At 44.2% G+C, this 22,227-nt stretch overlaps 1 protein-coding gene across 1 annotated transcript in view; it reads left to right on the forward strand.

The window, feature by feature from the left end:
- The window catches only part of CSMD1 (CUB and Sushi multiple domains 1), a 5,088,256-nt gene that overhangs the window by 2,960,516 nt on the left and 2,105,513 nt on the right, over window positions 1–22,227 (forward strand). The window contains exon 14 of the mRNA XM_069235813.1: window positions 11,866–12,192. Coding sequence (XP_069091914.1) covers window positions 11,866–12,192 — 327 coding nt within the window. The remainder of the gene's footprint in view (window positions 1–11,865; window positions 12,193–22,227) is intronic.

Below are 22,227 nucleotides of genomic sequence, written 5' to 3' on the forward strand. Positions count from 1 at the left end.
GGAGATGGATTTGTCTTCCATTTTTTGTTGTCCTGAAGGAGCCGTTAATGAGAAGCCCGAATTGTGTATAATTGGAGGAGTCAAGCTTAATTGGGGTATGGAAACTAGATACATTCAGAAGACAGTTCTAGACTGGAATATGTGAGAGGACATTGGTCTATCTTACAGGATTGCCTTGAGAGGCTACCCCTTTTAAGACTGCAATTGATTCATAGGTGCAGCCTATGGAAGGTAAATAATAGTAGAAGACTACACTTTGTTATGTTTTTTCAATGCACAACTGTGCCTTGTGTTGAAATTTAAATGTATTTATGTGTTATTAAAAAAATACCAAGACCTTGGAAGGTATTCAAGAGTGAGAGCATAGTAATTTCATTTGTTGACTAATATTACTGCCTTTTCCTTGTGTAATATATGTGGAAGATAAATGGTAGATAAATCCTATCTATACAGTATTTCCATGTATATCTGCATGGGCAGTTCCAGGTCTGTGTACCACTGTAAAGTCCATTCCCTGTAGAGATATGGACCACCAAAGCAGTTTGGGGTTTTCCCCGTTCATTTGTTGAAGCCACCTGAGAGGCCTGTGGTCTATCTGAGCTATGAAGTGAGAGCAAAACAGGTATAGCCTCAGCATCTTCAGGGCCCAAACCACAGCAAAGGTGTCCCTCTCTATGGTAATCCACATTTGATCCCTGGGGAGTAGCCTTCTGCTTATAAAAGTAACAGGCTGGCCATGTCCCTCATCATTTTTCTTGGCCAGGACTGCTCCTATCCCAAGTTAAGAGGTATCTGTGTGGACAATAAACCTCCTGGAGTAATCTGGAGCTTTCAGGACTGGGGCAGAGTACAATGCATCCTTCAGAGTGTCAAAAGCCTTTTCACAACTCACTGTCCAGATAAACTTTTTCAACATTTTCTTCGGGGTAAGTTCTGTGAGTTGCCACTATGATGCTATAATCCTTCTCAAACCTCCTATAGTACCCAGTCAAGCCAAGGAATGCCCTGACTTGGGTCTGGGTGGTTGGAGCTTTCTAAGCAAGAATTGTCTGGATCTTGGACTGTAGTGGTTGAACTTGGACTCCACCTTCCAGGTGGCCCAAGTATACAACCTTTCTCTGCCCTATCTTGCGCTTACTGGTCTTGATAGTGAGGACTGCCTTTTGAAGAGATTCAAGGCCCTTTCCCAGGTGGATCAGGTGATCCTGCCATGTGGAGCTGTAGACAGCAATATCATCTAGATAACCTGCATTAAGGAATTCCAACCCAGTTAGGACTCGGTTCACCAACCTCTGAAAGGCGGCAGGGGCATTTTGTTTAGTCCAAAAGGCATTACCGTCAAATGATAGTGCCTGCTTGAGGTGGAGCGTGATGATCTTTACCTTGCTCCAGGGATCAGGCAAATCTGCTAGTCCCCAGATGGAAGATCAAAAGGTACTCCAATATTGTGCTTCCCCTAATCTGTCTATGAGCTCATCAGCTCTTGGAATTGGGTGGGTATCCGTTTCTGTAACAGTAATGAGGCACCTATAGACAAAACAGAACCTCATTTCTTTTTTTCTCCCCCTTGGAGTGAGGTTTGGGGACTAAAACTACTGGGCTGGCCCACAGGCTCTCAGAGGTTTCAATGACACCCAGCATAGAGGCCGGGTACTGGCAAACTAACTTTCCGGGGTTTTCTCTGCAGCTACCGCTGCTGCCAACCCTCAGACAGGTTTCTGCCCCCCTGGGGCCTGGGCAGCCCAGTTCCAGGAAGGCAGAACAAAGAATTTCCTCTGAGAGAGGGTGTTACACCCTCTCCCTTTGGAAATAGGTGTGAAGGGCCTGGTAGGAGTAGCCTCTCCTGGCCTCTGGAAATGCTTTGAAGGGCACAGATGGTGCCCTCCTTGCATAAGCCAGTCTACACTGGTTTAGGGAACCCCCAGCCCTGCTCTGGCGCGAAACTGGACAAATGAAAGGGGAGTGACCACTCCCCTGACCAGCACCTCCCAGGGGAGGTGCCCAGAGCTCCTCCAGTGTGTCCCAGACATCTGCCATCTTGGATGCAGATGTGTGAGGGCACAAAGGACACCTCTGAGTGGCCAGTGCCAGCAGGTGATGTCAGAGACCCCTCCTGATAGGTGCTTACCTTTCTCTGTAGCCAATCCTCCTCTGAGGGTTATTTAGGGTCTCTCCTGTGGGTATCTCAGCAGATAACAAATGCAAGAGCTCACCCGAGTTCCTCTGCACTTCCCTCTTTGACTTCTGCCAAGGATCGACCGCTGACTGCTCCAGGACGCCTTCAAAACCGCAACAAAGTAGCAAGAAGACTACCAGCAACATTGTAGCGCCTCATCCTGCCAGCTTTCTCAACTGTGTCCTGGTGGTGCATGCTCTGAGGGCTGTCTGCCTTCACCCTGCACTGGAAGCCAAGAAGAAATCTCCCGTGGGTCGACGGAATCATCCCCCTGCCAATGCAGGCACCAAACTTCTGTATCACCGGTCCTCTGGGTCCCCTCTCATCTTGACAAGCGTGGTCCCTGGAACACAGGAGCTGGATCCAAGTGTCCCCAACAGTCCAGTGGCCCTTCTGTCCAAATTTGGTGGAGGTAAGTCCTTGCCTCCCCACGCCAGAAAGTAATCCTGTGTGCTGCGTGAACTGCAACTGCTAGGGATTCGGTGCACTTTTGCAAGACTTCCTTCCTGCACAGCCTAGCCCAGGTCCCCAGCACTCTGTCCTGCATTACCCAACTCACTAAGTTGGACTCCGACTTCACAGGACTCCCTTTTGTTGTGCTGAGTCAACAGTCATGCTCAGATCTTATGAACGCCTGTTCAGGTGCTTCTGCGGGTGCTGTCTGCTTCTGCATGGGGTCTCTGTGTCGCTGAGCACCCCCTTTGTCTCCTCCTCCAAGGGGCGACCTCCTGGTCCTTCCTGGGCCCTGGCAGCACCCAAAACCTTCAACCGCGATTCTTGCAGCTAGCAAGGCTTGCTTGCAGTCTTTCTGCGTGGAAACAACTCTGCTTCCTCCAGCACGCTGTGGGACATCTTCTGACGAAAGGAGAAGTTCCTGGAACCTTCGTTTTTTTCAGAATCTTTGGCTTCTTCCACCCAGAGGCAGCCCTTTTGCACCTTCATCTGGGGCTTAGTGGGCTCCTGACCCCCTGGACACTTTCGTGACTCTTGGACTTGGTCCCCTTCCTTTACAGGTCCTCAGGTCTAGGAATCCGTCTTCAGTGCTTTGCAGTTTCAGTTGTTGTCCTTGCAGAATCCCCTATCTCGACTTTACTGTCTTTCTGGGGTAGTAGGGTAACTTTACTCCTACTTTTCAGGGTCTTGGGATGGGGTATCTTCGACACCTTTAGTGTTTTCTTACACTCCCAGCAAACCTCTACACACTAAACTAGGCCTGGGGTCCATTCGTGGTTCGCATTCACTTTTGGAGTATTTGGTTTGTGTTGCCCCTAGGCCTATTTCCTCCTATTGTATTCTATTGTGTTCTACAGTGTTTGCACTACTTTTCTAACTGTTTACTTACCTGATTTTGGTTGTGTGTGTATATTTTGTGTATATTACTTACCTCCTAAGGGAGTATATCCTCTGAGATACTTTTTATATATTGTCACTAAAATAAAGTACCTTTATTTTTAGTAGCTCTGAGTATTGTGTTTTCTTATGCTATAGTGCTAAGTGATATAAGTGGTATAGTAGGAGCTTTGCATGTCTCCTAGTTCAGCCTAAGCTGCTCTGCTATAGCTACCTTCATCAGCCTAAGCTGCTAGAACACCTCTAATCTACTAATAAGGGATAACTGGACCTGGCACAAGGTACACACTACAAGCCAGGCCAGCCTCCTACAGGTGCACTATGCAGAGAGTCAAGCAACCCCACTTTGGGAATACAGAAGCAAAAAGCAGTCCACCAAATGCTCTGTTTTTGTGGTTGTGTCTGTGCTAAGCATTTGTTGTACTCACAGTCTTAATAAATGTGATCACACACTCAGAAGAATAATTTGAGGCCAATTTACAAAAATACTTCTAAGAACAAGATAATTAATATGTGGTAACTACTTATTTATTTATGATTTTTCAAAGTTTAGAAAATATTGCTTTTCTGTGCATAATTGTGCACCACAGGAATCAATGGGAAATAAACTTTTAAAATGCATATCCAATCAGGCAATACTCTCACAAATGTCACCTTCTATTTTTGGATTGAGGTCAGTGAAGTGTCCAATGGGCCAGCCAGAGAACATCAGGGGTTCCCAGTTCATGCAGGAGCAGCAGCTGAAGGTCTTGGCACAGATACCCAAAGGTGTAGGGGACCACTTGAAAACACACTGCAAAGTTAGACTTAAAGGTAAGTCCAGTAGAACCCTTGGAGGGTGGAGGTCGCAAGGGGTTACCGAACCCTAGAGCACAGTTGGTTGGTTGACGCAGAGGCCAGGGAGGCCGCAGATAGGTCTCCAGAAGTTGTGCATCAGGCAACTTTGAGAGTGGATTGCAGGTCAGCAGGGCCACTCTGGGGAGTGACTCTCGGGTGTCCTGAAGTCCCTCGTCTGGTGCTTGCAGAGTCCAGAGTTGACCTTGCTTCTGGGTGTCTGAAGTTGGGGGTCCGGTACGTCACAGTCCTGGAGAGTTGTAGTTCCACCACACTCAACACGGTGACAGGTCTGGTCCTTAAAGGCTGTTGTATGGAATTTGGTTTGGCTGATAGGTCCAGATCATTGGTCAGTAGCTTGTCACTTTACCGGACTTTGCGGGTTCCTTTCTTGCAGTGTGCAGGGAGTGATACCTTCACTCAAAGGGAGTTTCTTTGTGATTTTTAGAAGGTTGCTCTGGGGTTTTGTAGAGTCCTTCAGGTTTCTAGGTGACACCTCAGCAGTGATTGTCGAGTCCTTGGAGTAGCAGGTAGGGTTTGGTGCATTTTTCTTTCTACAGCAGGGCTTCAGTTCTCATGCCTTGGAACGTTTTTGTTCTGGTCTCCTTTGTGTCAGTCAAATCTAATCTCTCGGTCTAAGGATGCTGTTAGACCTGACATGCCTTACGGTGGTCACCCCTAACTTTTTGCCTGCCTCCCTCCACTTTTTGGACTCTGTTTTTGCTCGCTTTTAGACTCTGCGCACGGTGATAGCAAAACTGTGGGTTGCAACATCACCAGCCTCCGTTAATAATGTAGCATGTCGTTTCTACAGCCACGAGCGTCGATCTCCCAACCACGCTGCAAGTACTGCGTCGATTTCAGCCATGGAGCTGGCAGCGCGTTGTTTCTTTGGCCGGGTCTCGGAGGTTGTGTCAGAAATTTCCCGCCATGGCATGGATTTTCAATCTTGGTCTGCCAGCTTCACCTGTCAAGGCCCCAGGAACTGGATAGGGCACCACTTGGCAGGGCCGGAATCTCAGCAGAGAGTCCAGGTGCTGGCAGAGGAAGTATTTGATGGCCCTGAGACTTCAATAAAAGGAGGCAAGCTCAGGACAAGCTCTTGGAGATCTCTTCACAAGCAGGAATGCACAACGAAGTCCAGACTTTGTCCCCTTTCACCAGGCAGAAGCAGCACTTGCAGGACAGCTCCACAAAGCACAGTCACAGGCAGGGCAGCACTTCTCATCAGCTCTTCTCCAGGCACAGGTTCCTCTTGATTTCTAGAAGTGATCTAAAGTCTGTGGTTTTTGGTGCCCTTCTTACACCCACTTTGGCCTTTAAAGTAGGCTTACTTCAAAGGAAAGTCTCTCTTGTTTGTGAAATACTGCCTTGCACAGGCCAGGCCCCAGACACACACCAGGGGGTTGGAGACTGCATTGTGTGAGAGCTGGCACAGCCCTTTCAGGTGTGAGTGACCACTTCTCCCCCCCCCCCCCTCCTAGCACAGATGGCTCATCAGGATATGCAGGCTACACCCCAGTTCCCTTCGTGTCAATGTCTAGAGAGAGGTGCAAACAGCCCAACTGTCAAACTGACCTAAAAAGGGAATCCACTAACAGGCAGAGTCACTGAATGGTTTTAGCAAGAAAATGCTCACTTTCTAAAAGTGGCATTTTCAAACACACAATCTTAAAACCAACTATAGTAAATTGTGAGCTCAGAGACCCCAACCTCACATGTCTATCCACTCCCAAAGGGAATCTACGCTTGTAGCCCCCATGTTAACCTATGAGAGGGATAGGCCATGCAACAGTGAAAAACAAATTTATCAGTATTAAACTGTTAGGACATGTAAAACACATTAGTATATGTCCTACCTTAAACATACACTGCCCACGGGGCTACCTAGGGCCTATCTTAGGGGTGTCCTACATGTAAGAAAAGGGAAGGTTTAGGCCTGGCAAGTGGGTACACTTGCCAAGTCAAATTGGCAGTTTAAAACTGCACATACAGACACTGCAGTGGCAAGTCGAAGCCATGTTTACATGTTTGTGGGTGGCACAACCAGTGCTGCGGGCCCACTAGTAGCATTTGATTTACACGCCCTGGACACCTCTAGTGCACTGTACTAGGGACTTACCAGTAAACAAAATGTGCCAATCATGGATAAACCAATTACATACACATTTTGTAAAGGAGCACTTGCGCTTTAGCAATGGATAGCAGTTGTAAAATGCCCAGAGTAACAAAAACAGCAAAAACAAAGTCCAACACACATCAACAACCTGGGAAACAGAGGCAAAAAGTTAGGGGGGACCACGCCAAGGATGCCAAGTCTAACAACTATTTTCTTACATTCCAGTATGGAGGAAATTGAAATGGAAAGGTCACCTTGCTTGCCACACCTGAGGGGTGGTGTGGGCTAGGGATGGCCACTCATCCTATCCTTGCTTGGTTTCCCACAGGTTTTCCAACCTAATTTGGGGGCAAAATCGTTGGGCGGCCATCTGCTAGCAGCAGAGCCAAGTTTCAATGGCAGCAAACCCTTTAATTAGGGACATGCAAAGGTGGCTGAAGTTGGTCCTATAGATTTGCTCTTCGTGTGGCAGGTTTGTGATTGGGTGTCGCTTCAGTAGATTTGGATTAAGATGCCCTTGCAATAAGGTAGTATGTTTTTAAAGGCAGTGGTGCGGTGACAAAGTCTAGAAAGTTTAGCAAGCTATTATAATAAGGAATCACATGTTCAGTCCATATATGAAAAAAACATGCCCCTTCCTCATTTAATACTTTTGACACTGAGCAGGAGTTATACTACTTATATCAGAAGTAGCAAACAAAACGTATCAATGAGTTCCTAATGATGTACAAAAGGTTATTTAATAAACTCTCTAAAACAGCCTAGATGGTAGTGCATCTACCGTTTGACACATGGGTATGAACAGATGGATCGATGGCAACGTACAGTCTTGCACACTCTAGCCTAGTCTCTATTATTTGTATTATGGCTCAAAGTTTACTACTGAATTCTATTCCCAGTTATGAGTTTTAGTGGTGGTGTTTAAGAAGAGTCCCATTGCATTAATCTATAATTTACAAAATCCAGACATTTTTTGTAAACAGAAATAACGGCGTAGGAGACTGCAGAAGACGGTTGTGTTTTTAGTGAAATTCCAACTTGCAATGTAATGAACACCCTGGTTGAACAAAGGTTCCACATTTTATTGTGAAAAATTATTCAGGTGTTATCCACAATCCAAGACAGAACATATATACGACCTTAAAATCATGCCATCTAAGCTGATGATTCTTTCTTGAATATTTTCTCTAGCATTAAAGTCTCAGACTTATATTTCACAAAATGTTGCTTACCTGACTTTTTGCTCTACCTGAGGAATGCCTTCTCAAAAATCAAATCACTATTTTTTGCATAGACCACTATGCATCTGGTTGTGAGATGCCTTTGTATACGTCATCTCTTTTAATGAACAAAGCGTGTGAGCAGGAGGAAACTAGGAATCAGTCTAAGGGAGTTACTGTTGGTGGAAGGCATCAGCAGTTGCAATAGTGATATAGTGAAGACAAAAAATTCTATCTGAAAAGCAAGGCTCAAATTACAATAGTAAAATTAAAGTGACATTAAGGGCCTCATAACAAGTTTATATCCTATGTAACTTGTAAACTGCCAGACAGGATATCCAGAAAGAGTAATCCCTCTGCCAAACTGGTAATGAGGCCCTAAATCTGTAAATACAATACTTAAAAACAATGTGTAGTATACTGAACTAGTTATTATATTCTATGGCGTGACCTATACAGCAGTTCAGAGTGCTTCAATGAAAATCGTGAAATTTAAATGTGTCGGAAATACCTCTTTTTGTTGCTAAATATCATTATAATTCACAAGGACCACGAGGTAAGCCTTGGGAGAGAACCACCCCACTGGCAAGTAGAATTTCACTTGCTTGCAGTCACAAATTCAAGACACCTCTTGTTAGACCTTTCATCCTTGGCGTGGTTTCCCTTAACTTTTTGCCTCTGTTCCCCAGGTTGTTGATGTGTGCTGGACTCTAATTTTGCTGTTTTTGTTACTCTGGGTACTTTACCACTGCTAACCAGTGGTAAAGTACAAGTGCTCCTTTACAAAATGCATATTTAATTGGCTTATCTATGATTGGCAAATTTGATTTGCTAGTAAGTCCCTAGTAAAGTGCACTAGAGGTGCCAGGGCCTGTAAATAAAATGCTACTAGTGGGCCTGCAGCACTGATTGTGCCACCCACACAAGTAGCTCTGTAATCATGTCTCAGACTTGCCATTGCAGTGTACGTGTAAGCAGTTTTAACTTTAAATTCGACTTGGCAAGTGTACCCACTTGCCAGGCCTAAACCTTCCCTTTTCTTACATGTAAGGCACCCCTAGGATAGGCCCTAGGTAGTCCCAAGAGCAGGGTACAGTGTATGGTTAAGGTAGGACATATAGTAATGTGTTTTATATGTCCTGACAGTGAAATATTGCTAAAGTCGTTTTTCACTGTTGCAAGGCCTGTCCCTCTTATAGGTTAACATGGGGGCTACCTTTAAATCTGATTAAAGTGTACATTCCCTTTGGGAGTGGATGAACATGTGGAGTTTGGGGTCTCTGAGCTCCCAATTTAAAAATACATCTTTTAGTAATTTTGTTTTTAAGATTGTGTGTTTGAAAATGTCACTTTTAGAAAGTGAGCATTTTCTTGCTTATGCCATTTCTGTGACTCTGCCTGTTTGTGGATTCCCTGTCTGGGTCAGTTTGATAGTTGGGCTGGTTGCACCTCACACTAGACAGTGACACAAAGGGAGCTGGGGGGCAGCCTGCATATCCTGATGAGCCATCTGTGCTAGGAGGGAGGGTAGGAGTGGTCATTCACACCTGAAAGGGCTGTGCCTGCCCTCACACAATGCAGTCTCCAACCCCCTGGTGAGTGTCTGGTGCCTGGCTTGGGAAAGGCAGGATTTCACATTCAAAAGAGACTTTACTTTGAAGTAGGCCTACTTCAAAGGAGAAATTGGGTATAAAAGGGCACCCGAAACCACAGACTTTAGAACACTTCTGGAAACCAAGAGGAACCTCTGCCTGGAGAAGAGCTGAAGAGCCGAGGAAGAAAAGCTGCCCTGCCTGTGACTGTGCTTTATGGAGCTATGCTGCAGTTGCTGCTTCTGCCAGAGTAAGAGGGAAAAGACTGGACTTGGTGTGCCTTCCATCTTGAGAAGAACTCTCCAAGAGCTTGATTTAGAGCTTGGCTCCTGTTTGTTTGAAGTCTCAGGGACAGCAAAACCTTCTCTCTGCCAGCACCTGGAGTCTCTGGGGACACTCCTACTCTGCCCTGTGGTGCCCATCCAGTTCCTGGGCCCTGAAAAGAGAAGCTGGCAGTCTAAGAGGAGGAAATCCACCCACAGAGCAAATCCGATCTGCGGCTAAAAAAATGACGCGCCTCTGTGGCTGAAAATCGACGCTCATCAGGAACGCGACTGAAAATCGACGCACATAGCTGGAGAAACAACGCGCTGCATCGCTGATGGAGGCTGGGAGATTGCAACCCGTGCTGCGTGGTTTTCAGATCATTGTGCAGCTGGATTTCTGACGCAAACACTGCTGGGCGTGTAAAAACAACACAAGGCCTTCCGAACCTGAGAGTGCTGACTGGATCCACACATCGCTCTCCTGTGGAGAGAAGAAACAACGCACCCCGACCCAGCGAAAGGAGTAACAACACAAGGTCTCGCTCATGAGTGAAATCGACACATCGCAAGCCCATTTGACGCACACTCACCTGTGCGGGGTTATTTTTGAAGCACCCAATGTACATTTTCAAGCTAAAAGTGTTGGTGTGTGTTTTAAACTACAGAAAGACTCTTAATTGATAACTTGACTTGTGTATTGTGGATTTTTGTCATTTTGGTCTTGTTTTCTTTAGATAAATATTTCCTATTTTCTAAACCTGTTTTGTGTTATTTTGTAGTGTTTTCATTAAGTTACTGTGTGTGTTAGTACAAATACTTTACACCTAGCACTCTGAAGTTAAGCGTACTGCTCTGCCAAGCTACCAAGGAGTTAAGCAGAGGTTAGGTGAGGGTGATTCTCTTTTACCCTGACTAGAGTGAGGGTCCTTGCTTGAACAGGGGGTAACCTGACTGTCAACCAAAGACCCCATTTCTAACACCTCTTTAAAGTTCACCCAACTTACTTCACACACAATAACAAAATTGCTCACACTAGACTACTCTAAAGCTAACAGCTCTTCCTCCTGAAGAAAGTGATAAAGATTTCCTTGAAACCAACAAGTTTTGGTCCATTGCTCCTGGAATGAAACACCACCCTGGTCAACGGTCTCATTGACACCATGCAGTCCCTCCAGAAAGAGAGCCTGCACCCTCCAGCATCCATACACCTTCCTGTTAACCTCCTTACATAACCCTTGGAGTGCCGCCCTTCTAGGAGTGATCAACCTGCCATTATCGTCACTGTGTCCTCCACAGATGCTACACTCATGGGCCTACCGCTTTCTCTGGGCACTGAGGCGGTCTTTTGTAATGCGCCTCCCCCCAATCTGCTGTCAATACTCCTATGACAAACTACATACTGTTTGCAGCTGCAGTTTCATTACATACGCGCCAAGGAATTGAATAATCCTTCAAGCGCTTGCATGGTTAAAAGTGATGCGACAGCTGTCTGACCACCGAAGTCACCTGCTTCCTTGTCATTCTCTAACCTTCCAAATTTTCTCCTATCGGAGGGGGTGGTTCCTACCTTTTAAACAGGGTCCAACCTGCAAATAATTCTGACTCATGTTTCTTAGCTCACACCACCATTAAGTTAAAAACTATAATACGTGTAGGTGTGCACTCTACAAATATTCATGCATACAAGCATAGGAAAAGTATGCTCCAGAACCATGCCAAAGAGTTGTGTCAATGTCTATTTGTTCTTGTGCTATCTAATTAAAGGAAGTGTGAAAGCTTAAAGCTTAGCTTCTACGAGTTTTCTTGCTGAGTCTATACATCACCCTCTGTTTCCCGGGGTTCGGAACCTAATAAACAGAGCACATGGGTTTCTTGAAATTTGTGTGTTCAGCAGTAGGAGAACATGCACATTTGAACACAGTAAGTAGAATATATGCAAGGTTGTATTTCTTAAATGATTGTGTTTATTAAAATACAAGTTCACTGAGATGAAAGCAAGATGCGTATTTAAATTCTCATGGAATCCTTAAAACCCTCCGATTAATGTTACATCTGTGTAAAACTCATATGAAGCAGATTTTGTTGACATGTATGTTGATCATACAAAAGAGTTTCATGAGAGTGAGTTGTACCATCGATCTTGCAACGGTAATTCGCGATTATTATCTGCAGTGAGAAAATCTGTCTGTCTCTTTAAAATGCATTTAAAGTGTTAAAAGCTAGAAAGTTTTGCATGTTGAAAACAAATAGAAAGAAGACAATATGTGCTAATTACCGCAATTAACCTAATTAAATATCTTCTATGCAGTCTCGTGCTTCTTCAACTTCACAATGCCATCTGGAATTATTCTCTCGCCGAACTACCCCGATGAATATGGAAACAACATGAACTGTGTGTGGCTAATAATCTCGGAGCCAGGAAGCAGGATTCATTTAATTTTCAACGATTTTGATGTGGAGCCACAGTTTGATTTCATCTCAGTAAAGGATGATGGCATTTCTGATTTGCCAGCCCTTGGCACTTTCTCTGGCAACGATGTTCCTTCTCAGATTGCTAGTAATGGGCACATTGTACGGCTGGAATTTCAGTCAGATCATTCCACCACCGGGAGAGGCTTCAATATCACTTACACAAGTAAGTCAATGTTTATATTTCAAATCAAGTTCAGAAAAAATAGAGTATGTTCTCAAAGTAGTCATCAGTAACAGAGTGGGCCAACTTTAGAAAGTTACTCGAGCAACTGCAGATGTGAGAACAGCACCAAGTACAATTGAAGTGGTTTATTATTTTAACTTATTATTGGATTCCAGTTCAAACTCGAAATTGCATCATTAATAGCATGCACCAATCTCAGCATGTCATGATGTAGAGATTTCAGGGCACGGACAGTAGAAGTGGGCGAGTCAACAAATGAACAGGGAGAGCCGAGCCAGAGCAGAGGGAATGGTCAGCTCTGATTCTACGGAGCCGAGACCTGAAAATAAGTGGCATGTAAAACATATATTAGAACATTGGAATGCTGGGGGCTCCATTGAAAACAATGGAGTGCTGCGGGCTTTTACAGGCCGGTAAAAGCAGTGCCAACATTCCAATGTTCGCTTTGTTCACAGCAACAGCTGTGAACAAAGCCCCTCGGGCTCCGTGAACATTTTTTTTTTTAATAGAACATTCTGCCCTGTGTGGCAGAATGTTCTAATAGCCTTAGAACCCGCCGTAGCGGGCTCTACCGGCTATTAAAGTCCCTCTCCCTTGTTAAATGCCCTCGCCTTCGGCTCGGGCATTTAACGCGGGGAGCGGGCCTTTAATAGCCGGTAGAGCCCACTACGGCGGGTTCTAAGGCTATAGTAAACACAATTTTACAAAATGTTAAAAAGTCTTCAAAATTCAAAAAAGCTTATTTTTTAGTGCACAAAAGCTTTTCACTTTTCAACACCAGATTGTATCTGTGCACCAATAAGTATTTATTAAAAGCGAACAGAAACTGAGAAACACTCCTTCCCTCACCCTGATGTCAATGTTATTTGTGAAATAAGATCTATATGTGAATACTTGTCAAATTTACACTAAGTGTAGGTTCTGATATAGAAATCTATTTAATGATCGCAAAGGTCAAATTTGAGCCCTTGTGATCACAAAATGGCTTTTTTGAATGTTACAAAATCACAATTCAGGTTTCATACAAAAAACATATTTTTTTGTTTGGAAGAGGCATATAAAGGAGTCCCTGGCAAATACTCATTCCTTAACTTATGTATTAAAGTTTTAAGACAGACACCCAATATTTTACCACGAAATCCAGTCCTCAGACCTCATTAATAAAGTGGGTCGACTTGCAACATGCTATGGAACACTATTTGTGTATTTGTTTCACAAAATACCAATGGATACATCAGATGTCAGTGGGCATATTCACTCACTTCCACCAAATCCATTTTAGCAGATTCCTAATAAGAAATTGTAGTTGGAAAATTATAATTTGCTGCAATTTATGATTTCTCATTAGGAGCGTATGTACATCAGTCACGTAGATTCTAATTATGCACAGAAAAAGTTATAGTTAATTTTAAAAAGTTTGAACTTTTTGTACAGCACACATCCTCAACTTGTGTATTTAAAGGTGCTATGAAATGTACTAATAAACAAAAAGGAGTCTAGGTGACTAAGTATTTGCCTAGGATCACTCAATTTGGTCAAATAGAGAAACCAGGATTGATCCCGGATTTTTCAGCTTCACACTGTGCAATTCAACTTCTAGATGGGCATCTCTTTCAGACCTCACAATGTAATGCTTTGGCATGTATGATAAAGGGAAAAAGAACAGATGACGGGCGGAATGCTGAACAATGCAAACATTCACCTCTAGTCACAAAGATGTGGGTTTAAGCCATTGTTTTTTGCCCTCCACACGACCCAAGTTTGGACCCAGCAATATGCGAATCAGTCTTGACCCTGTTCCACATAGCAGCAATCTAGGCCGAGCTGCCAGGCCAGGTTCTCCCTGGACCAGAAACAAGCATCCTGGGACCGGTTTCGGGTTATTGCCTCATCAGCCAGGTTAGCTTGAATCCAGTGTTACAGTGAGCACAGGACCCACATCTAGGTATTAAACCCAGATCTTCGTGATTGGGGGTGAATGTTTACATTGTTCAGCATTCCATCCATCATCTGTTCATTTTTTGCTTTTTCGCCTTAAGTGGGAATAGTATGTCCAGACGTGAAAGGTTCAATTCATTCTTGGCTTGACAGGCTCCCAAAAAGGCTCAATTGATGGGCAAGAAGCAAAGAAATGGACTGTGTCTGATGGTAAAAGCATTTAGGCCCGTATTTATACTTTTTTTGCGCTGCATTTGCGTCGTTTTTTGATGCAAAAACGGCGCAAACTTGCAAAATACCATTGTATTTTATAGGTTTGCGCCGTTTTGCGTCAAAAAGCGGCGCAAATGCGGCGCTAAAAAAAGTATAAATACGGGCCTTAGCGTCTTGTCTGACATTCATTATCTGGAGAAAGTAAGGTGTCAGGTAAAAATCATTAATAAACTTGAAATTATGAACTTTAACCTTTGAGACGTTTAAGGCACACTGTGCAAGGATATGAGTATACCTGAGATCATCCATGGTGATCTTTGACCTGAGATGCTGGGTCCCCTTGTCCGCTCTGACTGGAAAGGGATCTGTCTTACATTCTATATCTGAAAGTGATCGTTCCCCTAAGTGGACCCTCAAGCATATAATCAACAAAAAGGCACTGAGTACAGTGTAATTCTTTTGGGTGAACACTATTCAAAGAGTGTTATAGCTGTAAACACCGAAAAATCTGGCCCGGGGAAAAGAAAACCTTTGTTGTGAACTCTCGTAATAGAAAACACCTCCCTCAAAAAAATGCTGCAGTGTATGAAGTTGAGAGTTCTCCCAACATATCATGAAGCTCTCATGCCCTTGCTGAGGTGAGTAAGGGTTGTAGCCTAGGCACGTATATGCATTGTAAAGGGTAATTTCTGGAAGACTTTTTAAAAAGGTTTTTTAAGACCAGATAAGGTAAAAGACCTGTAGGGTCTCAAACCTGGTCAGTTTCAAATACGTCATGTTAATGATGCCCATACGGGGCACAATAACCTCGCTCATGGCAGAATTTCGGAAAATATATGTCCCAAAGGCAACAATTCCCTACCGAGCACCATCCTCAGCTGGAAAAAATATTCAGCATGATAGTAAACCTACAAGCTCAACAAGGAGAGACACTCTCCTCTCCCGTGGGAGCTGAAGCAGCTGTATATTAGATTTGGATTTCCGATAGCTCCATAGAATTTTCTGCCAGGATACCTCCACCCTTGGAAACAATTTAGGTTAAAGAGGTATGCATCAGAAAAAATAAAGATAATGAGGTAGAATGAATGATGATTTTAATGAGGTTACACCTCCCAATTAACTCCACATGCGGTCCATTCCACGTGTTAAGCATCTCCCTCATTCTTGTGAACAATTGGCCATAATTTAGTAGAATTTATCTTCTCCATATCAAGTGACAGCACAACCATGAGATATGTTGCAGGGCATAAGCAGCCTCAATTCTGTCCAAGGGCAACAACATTAGACAGAACTTGAGCTTTATCAGTGTTAAGCTTGTACCCTGAGACAGAGCCCTATATGTTGAAAACTGCATGTACTGCTATCAGAGCATAAGTCAAAACCTTTATTTCTAGACTATGTATCTTCGTCGCCAAGTGACGCCATCACTGCTTGCGGCATCTCTGCCCACCTGCAGGCTGTTGCCTGCTGAGGTGGTGACACCCACTTCTCCTGCCATTCTGAACAGCAGAAGAACGAGGGGGGTTGAAGTACCACCGACCACCTTGCAGCTATCATTGGAATTGGTGTTCTCTCCCATTCTCCCCCCTCTGTCCACCTTGCTGCCGAGCCACTCCATCAAACCCCTGTGCCAGCCACAAGCAGTCGCATCTAAGCTGTGGACCAGATTATCATATCCCTGTCTTTGTGAATTGTGTATATTTCTGTAGAAAAAATGCCACCCTGTATGTATTACTTTGGCTTCTAGTGTTGTATGTCGTGCAGCACTATGAGAATATATCATAGGCACTCCATAAGTATTAAGAGCTCATTTTAGTAAATGAGATGTGAACATCACTACAGCTCATTGTGTTTCTAATGCTGTGCAGATGTAATCAAGCTTTCTTGTGCCACACAGTGGTGTTCTCTATTTCTTAATTGCTGTTTATTGAACGTTTTTTATACCATGAAGACTGCAATTAGGATCATGTGCAGTTCCCAAATGCAGTGTTGCTGACCTAATTAATGACAAAAAATATCTATGCCCCTTTAGCCTTCACAACTTCTGGGCAGCCTATGGCACAGTTGACCATCAACCACTGATCCATACAGTATAAGCATGCATGACTTTCTTTCACACAGTCCTCAAATCTTTCTTGCCATGTGCCACTTGTCCATACATATAGGTAGTACAAGATCACAGGAGCTTCCTGTGGCATCAGCAGTACATCATATGGCCTAGAAATGAATTTGCTCAGTCTGCACAAGCACTGCCATCTCATTCCAGTAGAAAGTTACTGATCCATGTTTCCATCATCTACAACCTCCCCATAAAATCCTCCAGATGCTTATGACAGCAACATTAAGATCCGTTATTATATGTTAACACTTCTACTTATGACATTCAGCAGCTCAAATCCTGTTTCATAGCAATCCAGAGTTGGATGTCACATTTCTACCTTTAGCTCAAGCTCACAAAGAACACATTCCTTCAAGTTACCAACAGCACAGAGCCACCACAGGTTAAATCTGTCTCCCTGCATGAATTTAGATTACTGCACCCCTACCAGCACACTGAGCCCCAACTTATAGAAAATATAAAATCCTTTGGATTTCCTACACAGACCTCACCTTCAATGAAAACATCCCCAGCAGTTCCAAGTTCAAACAGGTACCAATAATTTTGAAATACAGACTATTACATAATAAAATCCCCAAACCCGTTTAGAAAAATAGAGAAAGTATTCATAAGCAAAAAGAACACCAACATCATCATAAAACTTTGAAGGGAACAGTAGATACGATTTTTTTAATTTTCAGGGACAAAAACACCAAGAAAAAATAAACCACCAATTAAGTCACGTTTGCAGGTGACCAGAACATAGGTACAATTTCAGGTCAACAGCTATGGAGCAAAGGTCAGATCCACTAAGTGATTCATCCTGGTCAAGTTTTTACCTTCTGACTTTGAGCCTGACACAGAGTTTGACAGATGGGTCCTCCATCACCAACATAACCCATCTCCCTTGTTTTAAGTTAATTAGGATATAGTGCACTTCTAAATATGTGGATGTGTTATCTATCTCATTAGTAACAGAGTACCCATCTGTCAAACTCTAAATCAGCCCCTTAGTCTTTTTTGTGAAAGACAAATCTTCCAGCGGGGAAAGATCCAAAATTGTGGCTGTCAAATGTCTTTCAAAGACAGAAGTGTTTTCGTGTTATAGTCCATGCATTTCTTCTATTAATCAAAAACTATTACACTTCTCTGCTGTTGCAATATTGAGTTCATGTGTGGCTTAAGGTACTTTCACAACGTACAAGTGGCAGAATTCACCCTACACCACCACCTCATCCTTGAGATGAGTGGGAGACATATTCAAATTGTGTGGGAGACATATTCAAATTGTGTGGTATGACCAGAACATAGCTATTTAATCAAGTAGAATGCCAATACCGGACGAAATAGCAGTTTTATAGGCAGTAGGTATAAACACAGGGAAACAAGGAAGGCAATAGGTGAGTTGTACACTAAGTGCCTTTTGAGATAAATGGAGCAAATGCATTTGGCCATGATTCCTCAATCTAGTGATAAACAGTCCACAAATATTTTGTAGCCAGTTGATTCTTTTTATGTACATTCCTGCAGGGGAAGGCACTTGGTACGAATACATTCTCATCTTTGTGCTCCACACCAAGGGATTTTGAGCAAATAATGTCATCAGCATCCGTTCATACAAGCTTTCCCTTCCGGCTAGAAGAGTTATTGAAATAAACTTGTGCCTGATTTAGAATTTGACAGATGTGTAGTCTGTCACCAATGTGACAGATTTGCAGTTTCCCTTATTATAAGTGCAATAATGTTGGACTTGGCCCTTTCCGCAGTGCCATAATCAGACTTTTTACCCTCACTTCTCCTTTTTTTCTGAATTTGTTTGCATTTGTTAGGCCTCTGTGCACTTTGCCACTACTATCCAGTGTTAAAGTGTTTGTGGTCTCTCCTTAAGACATGTTAGACTGGCTTATACCAAATTGGCATATTTAGTTTACTTGTAAGACCCTAGTAAAAGGGCACTACCTGTGTCCAGGGCCTGTAAATTAAATGCTGCTAGTGGGCCTTCAGCACTGATTGTGCCACCCACTTAAGTAGCCCTTTTTGACATGTCTCAATTCTGCTTTTCCAGCCTGTGTGTGTAGTTTTCAGATTGTCATTTCAACTTGATAAAGACAGCATTTTGCCAGGCCCAAACCTTCTTTTTCAATACATTTTCACCACTAGGGTAGGCCCTGGACAGCCCAGAGGGCAAGGTGCAATGTTTTCAAAAGGTATGACATGTTTTTGAGTTTTACATGTCCGGGTAGTGAAAGCTCTTACATATGTTTTGAATACTGCCCGGCCTACATGTCCCATAGGAAAACAGCTTATTCCTTTTTATAAGTGTAATTTCCAAATTAAATGATGTAATCAGTTCATGTTTTGTGTTTCTGGAATCACAATTTAAAATCCTAACTTAACGATGAAGTCAGAATTTAAATTGCAATTCGGAAAATGCAATTTCTGAAAAGCTGGCATTTTCTTGCCTTTTCAATCAACCAGTCAGTAGATTTGCAGAGTGCTTCTTGTCACCTTTGAAGGTATCCAGGCGCTGGCAGGGTCCAGTTGATTACCTGAATAGGCAGGTCTTCAGGGACCTTTAGAGCTCTGGAAGAGATTGTGAGGTCCAGAGTTGAAATGGTAGAATGTTCCATCTCTTCACTGCTAGGGAGCAGAAGAAGCGACCTCCGCATCTCCTCCTACAGAAGTGGGGTGTGAGGGTTAGAGAAAGGGAAGCGGAGTGGATTTATTCTTGTAGGCTGATGGAAGTTCAGGCTGTGGTTCAAGTAGGCTGGTCCACAGCTGTGTGGGACTTTGTATACGTGGGTCAGGAGCTTGAACTTGCATCTTTTCTATACAGGAAGCCAGTGGTGTTCCCTAGGGTAGGGGCTGATACGCGTTCATCTAAGGAGATCCAGGACGAGTCTGGGTGTGGCATTCTGTATGGTTTGTAGTCATCGGATGAAATGTGCTGCAATCCCTGGATAGAGAGCACTGCCTTAGTCCAGTTGGTTAGAGATGAGGTCCTTGGGGGAGGGTGTGTCTTGAGCTTTGGTATAGCTATTTGAATACCTTACGAAGCATGCAGAGGATGAAGACGCAGGAGGAGCAGACGGAGCTGACCTGAAGGTGGCTTTTGCCCAGAATGGTGCCTAAGTTCCTAGCGTGGTTAGTGGGGGTGGGGTGCATCTGAGTTCTGAGGGCCAACAGGATGTTCCCATTGGGGAGCTTTTGTTTCCAAAGATCAGTACCTCTGTCATGTCAAAGTGAGCTTCAGGCAGTTGTCCCTCATCCAGTCTGTCATGCAGTTATGGAAGTTGGTCTGGTGTTCTTGGTGTCTTCGGAGAGGGAGAGGATGAGTTGTGTGCCATCAGCAAGGGGAATTATGTTCAGTTCATGTGTTTTCACAGTTGATTTCCTTGGGTTTGGTGGCGAAGGGGGGAAGATGGATTTTTTGTGTTCTGCCGATGAGAGCCATCTGAGAGTGGCACCATAGATTCCTATGTTGTGCAGCCTTGTGGTGAGTATAGGTGAGAGACCGAATTTAAGACTGCTGACAGGTATTCGAGGATAAGAGCCACAGTCTTTCCTCAGTCGAGTAGGGCTCGTATGTTGTCAGTAGCATCAATGAATGCTGTCTCAGTGCTATGGTTTCTTTGGAATCCAGATTGGGAGGAGTCAAGTAGGAATTTCCATTCCAGATGTGAGGAAAGTTGTTGGTTGATGGCTTTTTCTAAAACTTTGGCTGGGAGCAGGGAGTTTGAGCTGTAGTTGTTGAGTTGTTGGGGTATGTAAATGACTTCAGCATTTTCCCAGTCCTTGTGTAAAGGTGGCAGTAGCAACTGATGTTTTGAACAAGGTGATGAGTACATGGCTGGTTCTGGCTTCGCCTATCTTGAAGGTGTGGTGAGAGAATGTGTCAGTTAGGGCCTCTGAGTGGAATGAGTTCATGATAGAGGCTATGTCCTGTAGGGCAAAATGGATCCATTCAGATAGTTGGATGTCTGTGTTGGGCTAGGGTTTTAAGTTTCAGTAGATGTTGGTGATTTTGCCATGTAAGACCCTTCCAAGGTTATTGCAGAGCTTCTTTAAGTGGGTAATGCTGATTGTTGCAGCTGAGGAGTTGGAATTTTGTTTGATGATTTTGAACAGTTCTTTGCTGTTATTGAATCTTGATTTGATGCTTTCGGGTAAGGCCCTTTTCTTCAATTCTCTCAACTTTCTGTGGTAGAAGTTAAGGGCTGTCTTGAAGGCGGTCTTGTCGGTCTAATCCTTGCTGGTGTGTCATCTCCTTTCCAGTTGATTACAGTTTTGTTTGACAGTTCTGAGGTCGTTAGTGGACCAGCTAGTCTGCTTGTAGATCTTCTGTGGGTGTTGTTGTGCTTGGGAGTGATGATGTTGGTACAGTTGCTGCAGTTGGTGATCCAGTTGTTGAAGTGTCTGATGTTCTGGTCCAGGTTGTTGAAGATGATGGGGAGGGTGGTATTGGAGGCATTCATTCTTGTGTCATTTGAGACTTTGCTCCAACTGCTGTTGGGCAGAATGGGGGCACAGACCAGTGAGTTGATGATGTTGAAGTGGGCGATGGAGTGGTCGGTCCAGGTGGGTTCCATGGTTTGGCTGTACCTGATGTGGTCGCTGGAGGTGAAGATGGGCTCAAACGTGTGGCTTGTGGCACTCATGATGTTGTCAACAAGTTGGGTGTATCTGATGTTATTCATGCTGTCAAGGAGGTTAGTAGTGTTGACGTAATTGTGTTTATTGAGATGGAAGTTGAGGTAGCAAAGGAAAATATGGTTGTTGCAGTCTATGGCAAAAGGACAATAAATTCTGTGATGAATATGCAGAAGGCTGGATTTGGTCCTGGAGGACGTTTGGCAAGGATACTCCTGATGGAGGTTTTGCTGTCTATTTTGAGTCAGACGTAGAGGTGTTCCTTGGCTAGGATAATGTCATTTGTGGTGGTACTTTGGATGAATTCCTTGTGTAAGATGGGAATTGCTCGGCCAGGCTTGTTGATGCGGCTGTGGTGGGTGATCTTGGGTCGGCATGGTGGCAGTGTTTGTTGCAGTGTCTGGTTATGTTTGCAGAGCCTGGTGATGGTGTATCTCCAGAGGGAGCAAGGGCCATGGGTTGTGGCCCTGTGAATGTTCCAGGCGAAGGTGGGGGCAGACGGGCTTATCTTTGGTATGCCTGTTTTACACATTGTGGCCTACATTAAGCAGGTCCTGTGATTGGTGAGGCTTCTCTCAGCAGGAAGAATGGTGATCAGGAAAACTAGGTCAATGGTGGTGTCACTTAGTCAAATGGCAGACACTGGATCAGGCTGGAACAAGCAGGAACTGGAGGCCACAGACTAGTGCAGGGCAGATGCCAACTAGTGCAGTCTTTGCCTAGAGGGGCTACATCTTGCCCCTAACCACCAGGTGACCCAGGTACACCACAGAACCCTGCCCAATCTGGCACTTACTGGCCTTGATAGTCAGGCTTACCCATTGCAGGGCCTGAAGCACTTCACTGAGGTGTTATTTCCAGCTGGAACTTTAGACAGCAATGTCATCTAGGTAGGCAGCACAAACGGCCTCCTTTCCAGTCAGAACCCTGTTTGCCAGACTCTGGAAGGTGGCAGGGGCGTTCTTCAAACCAAAGGGCATCACCCGAAAATGGAAGTGGCCCTCAAGGAATGAGATTGCTGAACTCTCTTTAGCCCTTTCAGTCAGAGAAATCTTCCAGTACCCAGATGTCAAATCAAACATACTCAGGCATTTGGCAGTGCCCAGCCTGACAAT

Source organism: Pleurodeles waltl, chromosome 5, assembly GCF_031143425.1.
Source record: "Pleurodeles waltl isolate 20211129_DDA chromosome 5, aPleWal1.hap1.20221129, whole genome shotgun sequence".
NCBI classification, from domain to species: Eukaryota; Metazoa; Chordata; class Amphibia; order Caudata; family Salamandridae; genus Pleurodeles; species Pleurodeles waltl.